At 39.5% G+C, this 12,990-nt stretch overlaps 1 protein-coding gene across 6 annotated transcripts in view; it reads right to left on the bottom strand.

Moving 5' to 3' along the window:
* Positions 1 to 12,990, bottom strand: part of LOC114258300 (rho GTPase-activating protein 7) — a 133,817-nt gene that overhangs the window by 55,258 nt on the left and 65,569 nt on the right. For all 6 annotated transcript variants that reach the window (XM_082906616.1, XM_082906615.1, XM_028198248.2 and 3 more), the window contains 2 exons: positions 6,777 to 6,980; positions 5,563 to 5,901 (listed from right to left, as the gene is read on the bottom strand). In XM_082906616.1, coding sequence (XP_082762742.1) covers positions 5,563 to 5,901; positions 6,777 to 6,980 — 543 coding nt within the window. The remainder of the gene's footprint in view (positions 1 to 5,562; positions 5,902 to 6,776; positions 6,981 to 12,990) is intronic.

Genomic DNA, 12,990 nt, shown 5'->3' with positions numbered 1-12,990 from the left:
CGGTAGGTTTTGTCCCTGTTTTGGGACTTGGTGTGGATGCAATAAGCATCTTTTTCTTTGTTATTTTTGTTAATAGGCTATCAGGTTGTTTGATAGCAATTGTTTTGTGATTTGTGTATTGTTATGAATGTAAACTATACACATCACCTGTTCCTCTAGCCACCATGACTAAGTCTGATGTTTCTCTTGTGGTTCCTGTTAAACTCGTTCCAGTGAATCCAGATTTTTCTCGCTCACACTATACTTCGGTTCATCATATTAAAAGTGTGGTGCTGAATGGAAAAAATTTCGTTGCTTGGAGTCATTCCTTTAAACTCTATTTGGGGGGAAAGGGGAAAGCTCATTGGCTTTCATCTACCACTATTTAGCTAAACACTAGAGATTTTACACATGGTCAATGGCATATTGACAATTGCACTATCTTGGGATGGATGTTCAATTCCATGGAGGACCGGATTTATCATATGTTCTTATACTCTGATACAGTTCCTAGTTTATGGAGCGCCTTATCTCAGATGTATGCTCATGCACATAATGATGTTCGCATCTTTAAGCTTTATTAGGATATTGCTCGTGCTTCTTAGTATGCTTTGGGTATTTCTATGGCTAAATTTTTTGGGTATCTTCAAGCACGTTGGGAAAAGTTAGCTCAATATGAGCCTTTGATTGATCTTCCAACTAAGGCTGCTTCACTTGTGACCAAGAGACTTGCTCGGCAGCATACATATCAGTTCTTGATGGGTTTAAACTCTGAGTTCGAGTCTCTTCGTATTCAGATTTTAAACACATCTCCTCTACCTTCCCTTTATGAGGCCTTTGCTATTATTGATAGTGATGAGCGCCGCCATCGGTTGGTTTCTCCTGTTTCTGCTCTAGTCCCTGATCCTCTTGTCTCCTCTGATCAGATGGCTCTTGCTACGCAGACTGTGTCTCGTTCTTCTAGTGGGAAGGTAATTTGTCATCATTGTGGAGAACCAAGCCATGTCAAGGCTCGCTGTTTCAAACTCCATCATGAGTTGAGACAGCGTTTCTCATGTGCTCGTCCATCAAGCTCCTCCCGCACTATTGCTGTTGTGGAGACTGTCCTGAGTTCCACTACTCCATATTTGCATCTCCTTTAGACTCAGATTGGTCAACTTCAAGCTCAGCTTGGTTCTATGATATCTTCAGGGACATCATCCTCAACTGCCACTTTGGCTACAGGTACTCCTACTGCGTTCCATGTTCGCTTTGCATGTCCTATTTGGGTTTTGGATTCTGAGTTTAATGACCACATGACCAGCGAGCTTTCCTACCTCTCTTCTCCAGTTCTTACTACCACCCAAACTATTTGTCTTGTTGATGGTTCTACTACCTTTGTTCGTCATTGGGGTGGTGTTACTCTATCTCCTAATATTACTCTTTCTTTTGTCCAACATGTCCTTAATTTTGCATATAATCTTTTGTCTGTGAGTCAACTTGCCAAGGCTTTTCATTGTGCTGTCATTTTTTTATCCGATTCTTGCTTGTTATAGGACCTGAGTTCGAAGAGGATTTTCGGCAGGGGATATGAGCATGACGATTTATACTACTTTGGAACCAAATCAGCCACTTCTTTCTAGCTTTTCCACTTCTGTGTTACCTAAGGATTTATACTCCTATGTTTTTTCTTTTAAGACTTTAGCATTGTGGCATGCTCATCTTAGTCATGCGAATTTTTAGTATTTATGTTTACTATTTCCAAATTTTGATAAAGCTTGTAAGTCTCATAAGTTTCAATGTCATTTGTATAAGTTAGCTAAACATACCCGTACTACTTATATTCCCCGTATGCATCGTGCTCCTTTTGTGTTTGATCTTATTCATTCTAATGTTTGGGGCCTTTCACCTATTACTGCTTTGTCGGGCCGTAGATATTATGTGACCTTTATAGATGACCACACTCGTTGTACTTGGGTTTATCTTATTAAGCGTAAATCTAATGTCTTTCCCATATTAGTTCACTTTCTTCAAATGGTTAAAACCTAATTTCACACTGTTGTTCAAAATATCCGATCTGATAATGGTGGGGAATACATCTTTGATGCTTTTCGTTCCCATCTTAATCAGGCTAGTATACTTCAACAACTTACTTGTCCTAATACTCCTGAACAAAATAAGATTGCTGAACGAAAAAACCGTCACATTATGTCTGTGGTTTGTTGTCTTCTCAGGAGAATGAATGTACCTAAGTCTTACTGGCTTAATGTTCTTATCGCGGTTTATCTTATTAATCGCACTCCTAGTCGTGTCTTGCATGGTCTTGCCCCTCTCCAGGCCTTAGACCCTACTAGGACTCTCTTTCCTCTCCTACCTTGGGTTTTTGGGTGTACTTGTTTTGTTTAAAACTAGAGTCTTACTCGCACTAAGTTAGATGATAAGGCTATTAAATGTATCTTGGTAGGGTACTCTACTATGTCCAAAGGGTATCGGTGTTATGATCCTGGCACTGGTAGGTACTATCATTCTTGTGATGCGACATTCTATGAGAAAACACCCTTTTTTGTTACTCACCCTTCTGTGCAGGATTCCTCTTTTACTCCTATCCCATTTGTGGAATCTGATGTTCGGCCTCTTCCCATTTTTCATGAGGTTGAAGCTGTCTCTCATGAGGTTGAAGCTGATGCTGCTCCTCCTTCTTCTCCTCCATTGCAGGTATATTCTCATCGTCCTCATCCCCTGCCAACAACCTCTTTGATACATGGGTCAGGTAATTCCTCTCCTCTGGTTACTACTCTTCGTCATAACCCTTCTTGTAATAGACATCCCCCTGATCGTCTTGGTTATATTTGCAGTACTAATCATCCTATTTCCTAGTATCTTTCTTATGACAATGTCTCCCTTGCCTATCGTTCCTTCCTTGGCAAGCTTGAGTTGGACACTATTCCTCGTTTTGTGTTAGAGGCTCTTCAAGTGGGTGTCTGCTATGCAAACAGAGATGGCAGTTTTGGAACAAAATCAAACCTGGCATCTTGTCACTTTTCCATCTGGTGAAAAGACTATTAGTTGTAAGTAAATGGGTGTTTACTATTAAGTATCTTGCTGATTGTACTGTGGACCACTACAAAGCACGGTTAGTTGCCATGGGCTTCACTCAGGTTCCTGGCAAGGATTTTGGGGCTACCTTTGCCCCGGTCGCCAAGCTTACCTCTATTCGTCTCCTTATCTCTCTTGCTGTCTCACATTCTTAACCTCTGCATCAACTGGATGTCAAGAATGCCTTTCTGCATGGGGACTTGAGACTATTTATATGGATCCTCCACCCGGTTTTTGGACTGAGAGGGAGTATGCAGGGAAAGTGCGTCGACTATGCAAGTCCTTATATAGGCTTAAACAAGGCCTGGTTCAACCGCTTTAGTTCTGTTATTTTATCCATGGGATTTGTTCAGTGCCACTCAGATCATACTTGTTTTATTCGCATAACTCCCACTGGTTAGTGTATTATTTTGCTTGTTAATGCTTGTTTATGTTGATGATATCATTCTTACAAGTGATGATTCAGTTAGCATAACTCAAGTAAAGAGGGATTTGAGTCAAACATTTGATAGTAAGGATCTACGTCCTCTTAAATACTTTCTGGGTATTGAAATTACTCGCTCGCGTCGAGGGATTTCGTTGTCCCAAAGGAAATATGTTGATCTTCTTCGAGACCTAGGGTGTAAGCCAGCTTCTACTCATATGAATTGTAACCTCAAGCTTACATGAGTTTGGCAAATTATTAAAGGATCAAGGCATGTATCAACGCCTAGTTGGTCATCTCATATACTTGACTAATACTAGACCCAACTTGACATTTGCGGTTAGTGTTGTAAGTCAATTTATGCATGCACCTCGTACAGAGCATCTTGATGTAGTTTATCATATTTTGTGGTATCTGAAGACTTCTCCTAATTTAGGATTATTTTTCACAGCTAATCCTCAATCAGGGCTCTCTTGTTTCACTGATGCAGACTATGCAGGATCTAGAACCGATACACGGTCAACGTCTAGTTTTTGTACTTTTTATGGTGATCACTTTATATCATGGAAAAGTAAGAAACAGGCTGTTGTTTCTAAGTCTTCTGCTAAAGCTAAGTATCGAGCAATGGCACAGGATACATTTGAAGTTTTGTGGCTTCACTCCATTCTTGCAAAGTTAGGATTTGTTGAGGATGCTTCCTCTCCTTTGTTTCGTGACAACAAATCAGCTATTATGTTATCGACTGATTTAGTACTTCATGAGCGGACGAAACACATTGAGGTTGACATACATTTCATTCAAGAAAAGGTTCGGACTAGTATTGTGAGTCCATCATTTGTCTCTTCTTCTGAGCAACTAGCTAATATGTTCACAAAGTCTGCTGATCTAACATTATTCAATCATCTATTGTCAAGCTGGGTTTGCTGAATGTTTTCACACCAACCTGAGGGGGGAGTGTTGGAATTAAAATTAGTTAGAATCAATTAGGACTTATTTTATGGCCATTGTTTAGACCTTGATTTTGTTTCCTTTTTATGTTATTTCCTATCTTGTAAATCTCTATTAGTATACATACACAGGTTAGTCTCCATTCAATTCTTTCATTCTTTTGGCTTGGCTCTTAGCACCGTTGGGTTTGATGTGCCTTTTATTGAGGGAGTGCAACAAGAGAACTTTTTAGAGTAGAGGAGCCTTTGTATAAGCTCAAGAGTTTTTATTTGGTCATTTTGTATATCTAGACTTCTAGGAAAGTTAGGCCTATCTTTGATAATCTTGTAGATTTTGTAGATTCTTTGGACTTGCAAGAATCCATAAGCCTTTTTTCATTTTCTTTAGAGTGTATAGGCCTCTTTGGTTAGTTTTTTAGAAATTATTATATGAGCAACAACCCCTTCTTGATTTTTGAAATTAATTCACTTAGTAAAAAATAGTTAGAGCAATAAGAGAATGGCGTAAAAGGGAAACATAAGAGTCAATACTAGAATGGCACAAAAACCTCGTGTTCTTCTCTCTCCACAGTTATTCCATGACCAATATTTCATTCTTATATTTATGTAGTATCATGATAACAAAGCATGTTGATCAGATTGTGCCTTAAATTACACTTCCATTGTCAACCAAGCACTTCATTATTTCTTTGTCACCCATTAGTTCCCAGTAGTTCCTCTTGTACATATCTCTAAAACACATGTTTGGGAACTGTACTAACAATCTGCCACACAAAGCACACCTTACTTGGGGGACGCAAAAGGCTTCACCATTAACCAAGTGAGGAATCATGTAAACCATGATCAAAAAAAAGTTCAAATCATCATTATAAAGAGTGGTACATCAAAATATGTGAGCAACAGTTGAAAGCTTCCCCAGGTGGCAGTGGACCAAAAATATGGCATCAAGAATAAGGGTTAGAACCAAAAAAGATCAAACATAAAGCCATAAAAGGAAATGCACTATTAATCGCGAGGAGAAATCGACTAAATTGTTGAAGAGCTCAAGATGTTATAAATAAGGTAGGACAGTAACATAAAAAAAAAAAGTTGTGAAACCACAGCCGATATAAGATATAAGATGCAAAAATGACTCACAGTATTTCTTCCCAAAAATGTTGATCGCTTAACATTGAGAGTGGAGCTTGTAAGTTTGTTCATTGACTTCTCAACACATGATTCAGCCCCAACCACAGATTGAGGCAGCCCTTGATCCATTGAAGACATTATCTCCCCCATTGACCGATGAGACTCATTAAAAGGTACAATACTAATACTGTCCATCTCATTTTCACTTGGTTTCTGTTGGCCTTGCTGCTCATTAAATTGAGTGTTTGATTCTCTTAATAACTGAGAATCTACAGGTGGATTTGTTTGTGCAGTTAATGTGAGATTATTCCCAGGTGGGCCGCCATCTAAATCATTACCACCAAAAGCCTGAATAAATAGAAATGCACACAATAATGAGAAAATAACAATGTGGGACCTAGTTAAATATGTAAATAATAGACAACAATATAAAAAATTAAAGAAACAAACAAACATTAGAAACAAATTATTACATTGCTTTGATCAAAGATGCCTAAACCATCCATTCTTTAGTTATTAACATGTACAAATATGTGAAGTTACCATCTTTTACCAAGTGTATTTGTCCAAGAGTACACATTGAATCATGATATTATTTACATCATTGCATAAAGAAGAAAAAGAAAAAAACAAGAGAGAGAGAGAGAGAGAGAAAGAACATTTTCTTTCATGGAAAACCTGTTTAGATTGTGAAAATGTTAAAGTATCTGAGGACACACTACCAAATGCTCAAATTTGAAAGGAGCTCTCACCCATGCTACCAAGTTTTGCCATGGAAGTCTCGTCCAGTTCGTGAAGAAATGTAAACAGTTAGCAACAAAGGAAAAAGAAAGGTCACAAACATATTAGGAAATAAATGACAAAACTTGGAAACATAACAAAATTCATTTGGTGCATCAAAAAGATTTTAAAATGAGGACTTCAGGTCAATAAGAACACCATGAAAGCACTCCTCACATCAACCTCTTGGTGCCTCAAAAGTTCTTTTTTTTTTTTGGTCAAGTAACAAACCCTCAATATCTTTTTTGGGGTGCTGTTGAGCTTCCTCACCGAGTGAAACACCATAAAATTTACTTCTGCTGCTAGATAACAAATGTTGCTTAAACATATGACTTGTCTGCATTGTTAAGGTTCCTCACTGAGTGGAAACCGATAAAATTTTAGTTTCCACAGCTAGATAACAAATGTTGCTATTACTTATCCCAGAGAGAGAGAAAGAGAACCTTATAGTCATAAAGATCATTGCCGATATAACCACTGCTTTCAGTCAATTTCCCACTCAGCACACGATCAAGATCATCATCAGTATCTGGATCCCCTTCATTTTCTGCATCATGGTAGATATCCATATTTTCATCATTGGTTGAATCTTCACTCCCACTGCTATGAGAATCAGCTGAAATAGAGCAGCTATGTAGATTATCATCCTGCAACAGGAAGAAAAAACAAATTAGCTAAACACAAATAAAAACGTAAAACAAAGCAACTGCAAAAAATTTAAGCTTAATAGAATACTCAATATACCAAGATTACATAAGCTAATTCCACAAGCAAATAAAAACAAGTGAACAAAGGCTTATTACAGAAACATAAAGGTGGCATAACACCTTTAAATTAAATTGTAGATAACAATAAGCAATTGCAGGATTTTCTTAATCCAGAAGTGGAGAATACTCACATGATAACGTAAAAAGAAATAACCTTTATTGCTAAGGAAATAACAGATTGCAGGTTTTCCACTTGTAATTGTAAATCTCAATGGGTGGCAAGAAAAAGAAAGAAAGAAAACAAAACAAAACAAAACAAAAATTCATAAACGAACCACATAGAACATAGAAGCTAGAAAATGAGACGGAAAACAAGCCACAGACATAAAAAAATCTCTGTTTTATGATGACTCAAATGAATTGCATAAATTAAGAGGAGAACAGGCAGAGGAGTAGCGGTTTTTTTAAAAACAAAAAAAGAAACAATGATATAGTACATTATTATCTCTCCTGTGCCGTTAGTAATATGGTATCCACTGAATCTGAGTATTAAAGCATTATCCATAAGAAATTGCAAAAATCAGCCATCACCAGTTACACAGTTTATATCTTTGTCCAGATTCATCAGCAAGCCCATATTAAGCACACCAGACCAACCACACATATTGAGCTATGTTACACGGACTTGGGTATGGGTGTCAGATATTGGTACGCATCCAGGAATCGGATTCGCATATTCTCCAACCCTTTGACCTTTGTTTATTATTAATATAATAATCATTATTATTTTGTAAATTTTATTTGCAAGGAACCTTATGCACATTTAGAAGTGCTTGATAAGGTTAATATGTTGACATAATTTAACTATTCCTGGTTGGTGTTGAATTTACTTCAAAATTGCTCAATTGTGCTGAACTCAAACATGAATTATTGAGCTTGTATAAACATATATATAGGCTTCAGTTAATATTTCCAATTTTTTTTTATTGTTTCCTTTATGTTTACAGAACGTTTCAAAAATATTTTTGTTCCTCAGTTAACCGAAATAACATATTGAAACAAAATTTTGATCCATAGAAGGGGGGGGGGGGTGGGGTCCGGTGTGGGATTGTCTGTGAATATAGCAAGGTAAATGTTAACATGTTGCTTACCACAGATTTTTTTTTCCTAATCTTCATAGTACACATGCATGCAACTACATCCATATATTTTCCTTTCTTCTTTCCTATGCCAAATTTTTTATCATCATACTTTCCGTAAGTAAATTGCACTATTATGTACTTATAATTATTGTATTTCTCCTTTATGAACAATGCTTGTCAGTCACATAAACAGAGCAGCGAAACAGGCCAAATCTAGCATTGACAACTAACTTATGAACTACCAACTCAGTAGAAATAATAGCTTTGAACTCTTACTTTTATGTTTTGACCAGAACTGCATGTTTGCATGTGTAAATCAGAGAGGAATATCAATCTGAATATTTGAAGGAAAAACTTGTCAGCAAATAAACTTGTAGAATAAGGGAATTACATAGGCCTGCTTATTCAGATCAGACCGTTGAACTATTTGGGAGAATATTGAAGCTTGAATAATCAGCTTAGGGTATGATGAGATATCACCCCTTATTTATAGATGAAGATTAGGGTTTACAAACAAGACAATTACAAGATGATCCCTAAGGGCATAACAATGATTACAGACCCTAGTGCCTTTCGGCTAATAAAATACTAAGTGACTTTCGGTGATTATAATATGCCAACACTTCCCCTCAAGCTGGTGCGAAGATATCTCTCATGCCCAGCTTGCCTAATATGTCATGAAACGGTTTATTCCCAAGTCCCTTGGTGAGAATGTCAGCAAGTTGGTCACCAGACTGAACAAAAGGAGTACAAATGGTACCACTAGTGAGTTTCTCCTTAATGAAGTGGCGATCAATCTCAACATGTTTCGTCCTGTCATGTTGAATTGGATTGTGAGCAATGTTGATGGCGGCCTTATTATCACAATATAACCGCATGGAGTCCGTCTGAGCAATACCGAGATCACTCAACAATAATTTGATCCATAAAAGTTCACACACACCTTGTGCCATAGCTCTAAACTCAGCTTCTGCACTTGACCTGGCAACCACATTTTGTTTCTTACTCCTCCAAGTAACTAGGTTGCCGCCGACAAATGTGCAATACCCTGAAGTTGATCTCCTATCAGTTACTGACCCAGCCCAGTCAGCATCTGTATAGGCTTCTACACGAAGATGATCATACTTTGAAAAATACAGACCCTTACCAGGAGCAGACTTTAAATACTTCAAGATTCTCATGACAGCCTCAAAGTGAATCTGACGAGGAGCATGCATAAACTGACTAACTATACTGACAGCAACAACAATATCAGGACGGGAGTGAGATAGGTAAATGAGCTTACCCACTAATCGTTGATAGCTCCCCTTATCCACAACTTCTCCTCCTTCATTATCTCCCAATTTTTGATTGGGTTCTAGTGGGGTGGCACATGCCTTGTAGCCAAGCATCCCAGTTTCCTTCAACAGGTCAAGCACATATTTTCTCTGTGAGATAAATATCCCATCCTTAGAGCGAGCAACTTCAATTCCCAGAAAATACTTCAAGCTTCCCAAGTCTTTGATTTCAAACTCTTTGGCTAAGTATTTTTTCAACAGAGGTATTTCTCCACTATCATTGCCTGTAAGAACTATGTCATCTACATAAACAATAAGTGCTGTAGTCTTACCGCATGAGGAATGTTTCACAAACAATGTGTGATCTGCCTGACTTTGTTTGAAACCATATTTAAACATAGCCTGAGTGAATCTCTCAAACCAAGCCCTTGGAGACTGTTTGAGACCATATAACGACTTCCGAAGTTTGCATACTTTCCCTTTTGTTTGATGATCCTCAAAACCCGGAGGAATGTCCATATATACTTCTTCTTCGAGGTCACCATGGAGAAAAGCATTCTTGACATCAAACTGATAAAGCGGCCAATCTAGATTAGCTGCTAGAGAGAGAAGTACTCTGACTGAATTCATTTTAGCCACGGGTGCGAAGGTCTCCTGATAATCAATGCCATATGTCTGAGTAAACCCTTTTGCCACAAGTCTTGCCTTGTAACGCTCAATAGACCCATCTGCTTTGTGTTTCACAGTATATACCCATTTACAGCCCACAGGTCGTTTGCCCGTAGGTAACTCAGTCAATTCCCAAGTGCCATTCTTCCTAAGTGCTTTCATTTCCTCAATCATGGCTAGTTTCCACTTAGAGATAGCAAGAGCATCCTGAAAATGGTTAGGAATGCTAACAGAGGAAATATTGGACACAAACGCTCTATATGAGGATGACAAATGAGAGTATGATACAAACTGTGAGATAGGATGTTGAGTACAAGATCTCACACCCTTCCTTTTGGCAATAGGAACATCAAGATCAATGGACTCACAAGATTCAAAGTTACCTAGACTCTCATCAGAAGCAGGAGATGGCAGTGGAGTAGCAGAAACGGTCCCTTGTATCCAGTTAACTTGTTTTCTGTCGATGTCCCGGACATAAACATGCCCATCCTTATTCTTGGTGACAGTGGGTTCTATAGTTCCAGTAGAAGAGGGGGGTGCAAGAACAACTGGTTCTACCATAGGAGGCACAGGACTCACTTCTACCATAGGAGACACAGGACTCACTTCACACCAAGGCTCCCCCGGAAATGAGGACGGTGACACAGGAGAGGACAAGAAATAGGACTGGGACTCAAAGAAAGTGACATCCATGGACACAAACCACTTACGAGAAGAAGGGTGGTAACATTTATACCCCTTTTGAGTAGGAGAATAACCAAGGAAAACACACTTGAGGGAGCGAGGGTCCAACTTACCACGAGAGGGAGAGTGATTATGGACAAAACAGACACAACCAAATATTTTGGGAGGAATAGAAAACAAGGACTGAGAACCGAGGAGGACGTGAAGCGGAGCCTTTTTGTCCAAGACCTGGGTAGGGAGACGATTAATAAGATGGGCAGCGGTGAGAACAGCGTCGCCCCAATAGGGTTGAGGCACGTTCATAAAAAAACACATGCACCGAGCCATGTCAAGAAGATGCCGATTCTTGCGTTCGGCCACCCCATTTTGTTGAGGGGTATTGGTGCAAGAGGTCTGATGGATAATGCCATGAGTAGAGAAATATTGTTCTAACCCAGAATCTATGTATTCCCCGCCATTATCAGAACGAAATATTTTGATAGTGGCCCTAAACTGAGTACAAATCATCTTATGAAAAGTGCGAAACACAGAGAAAACTTCACTCTTATCTTTCATGAGATACACCCAAGTAGCACGAGAAAAATCATCAATAAATGTAACAAACCAGCGATGACCTTTCACAGACAGAACACGAGAGGGACCCCAAACATCAGAATGTATTAATGAAAAAGGAACTAAGCTTTTATTCAAACTGGGAGCAAAAGAAGCTCTATGTTGTTTTCCAAGTTGACAAGACTCACAAAGAAAGTCAGACACATGATGATTTGCGAAACTAGAAGGAAATAAATGCTTAAGTAAATGAAATGAGGGATGCCCAAGACGCCGATGCCACAACCATACATCAGCGGGAGTAGTAGAAGACGTGGTGGAAGAATAAGCAAGTTTGTCCGGTTGATCTAGGAAGTAGAGACCATTTTCTGCACTACCACTGCCAATCGTCCTCCCCGTGACAAGGTCCTGAAAAAGACAATGATCAGGAAAAAACGTCACACAACAATTCAAATCCTGGGTAAGACGACTTAAGGATAACAGATTAACAGAAAACTTGGGAACATGGAGAACGGAAGATAGATGCATGGTAGGAGTGACTTGGACTAAACCTTTTCCAGAAATGGAAGAAACAGTTCCATCGGCAATCCTAACTTTGTCCTGACCTGAAGAGGGCTTATAGGCAGAGAAAAGATCAGAGGAGCCAGACATATGATCTGAGGCACCAGAATCAATAATCCAAGGCAAAGATGTATGACACAGGAAAGCACAAGGAACAGATGCTAAGTTACCTGAGCGGGCAAAGGACGAGGAACCGGTACTGAGAGCAGTAGAAGATCGGCGGTCCAACAATTGGCGCAAAGCATCCTCCAGCTCAGTATCAGAAGCTTGGGTAACAGAAGTAGAATTAGAATCAAGGGTATCAACGGTACTAGACTGATGAGCCCGGGAATAGGAACCACGTCCTCGAGAGTGGCCTGACCGACCTCCTCGAGAACCTGACCGATCACCCCGACCCCCAGATGGAGTCCCATGAAGCTTCCAACATGTCTCACGAGTATGCCGCGGCTTCTTGCAATAATCACAGAATACAGACTCCTTAGCAGCAGACGGAGGAGGCAGGCTGAGGCCATCTCGAGGAGTAGACAGTAATGCGGAACGGTCAGTAGAGACAGGGGACATCATAGCTGACCGACGACTCTCCTCATTTTGTACATAGGCAAATGCCTCCTGGAGTGAAGGAAGGGTGTCCATACTCAGAACTCGACCCCTAACTGGATCATACTCCATATTTAGGCCGGCCAAAAATTTAAAGACCCGTTCCCGAGCAATGAACTTCTTGTACCCGACAGAATCAGTAGGGCAAACGGGCTTATAGTCTTCCAGGTGGTCAAGGCGTTTCCAGCCGTTGGTGAGGAAAGTGAAGTACTGAAGAACAGTCTGCTCCCCCTGAAGTGTGCTCTCAATAGAGCGACGCAACTCAAATGCCTGTGAAAAATTTCCTTTGCGGGAATAGGTAACAGCCACAGCCTCCCAAATGTCCTGGGCAGTCTCCATAGACAAGTAGCCCTCACCAAGTTCTGGAACCATCGAATGGATAAGCCAACTCATAATCAAAGAGTTGGTAATCTCCCATTGGTCATAACCTGAGTCAGTGGTACTAGGTGCCTGTATCCTGCCATCAACATA

The sequence above is a fragment of the Camellia sinensis genome, chromosome 14 (genome assembly GCF_055761805.1).
Source record: "Camellia sinensis isolate YWXY chromosome 14, ASM5576180v1, whole genome shotgun sequence".
Taxonomy (NCBI): Eukaryota; Viridiplantae; Streptophyta; class Magnoliopsida; order Ericales; family Theaceae; genus Camellia; species Camellia sinensis.
The sequence above is the reverse complement of the archived record's forward strand: the minus strand, read 5'-3'. Positions and strand labels throughout refer to the sequence as shown.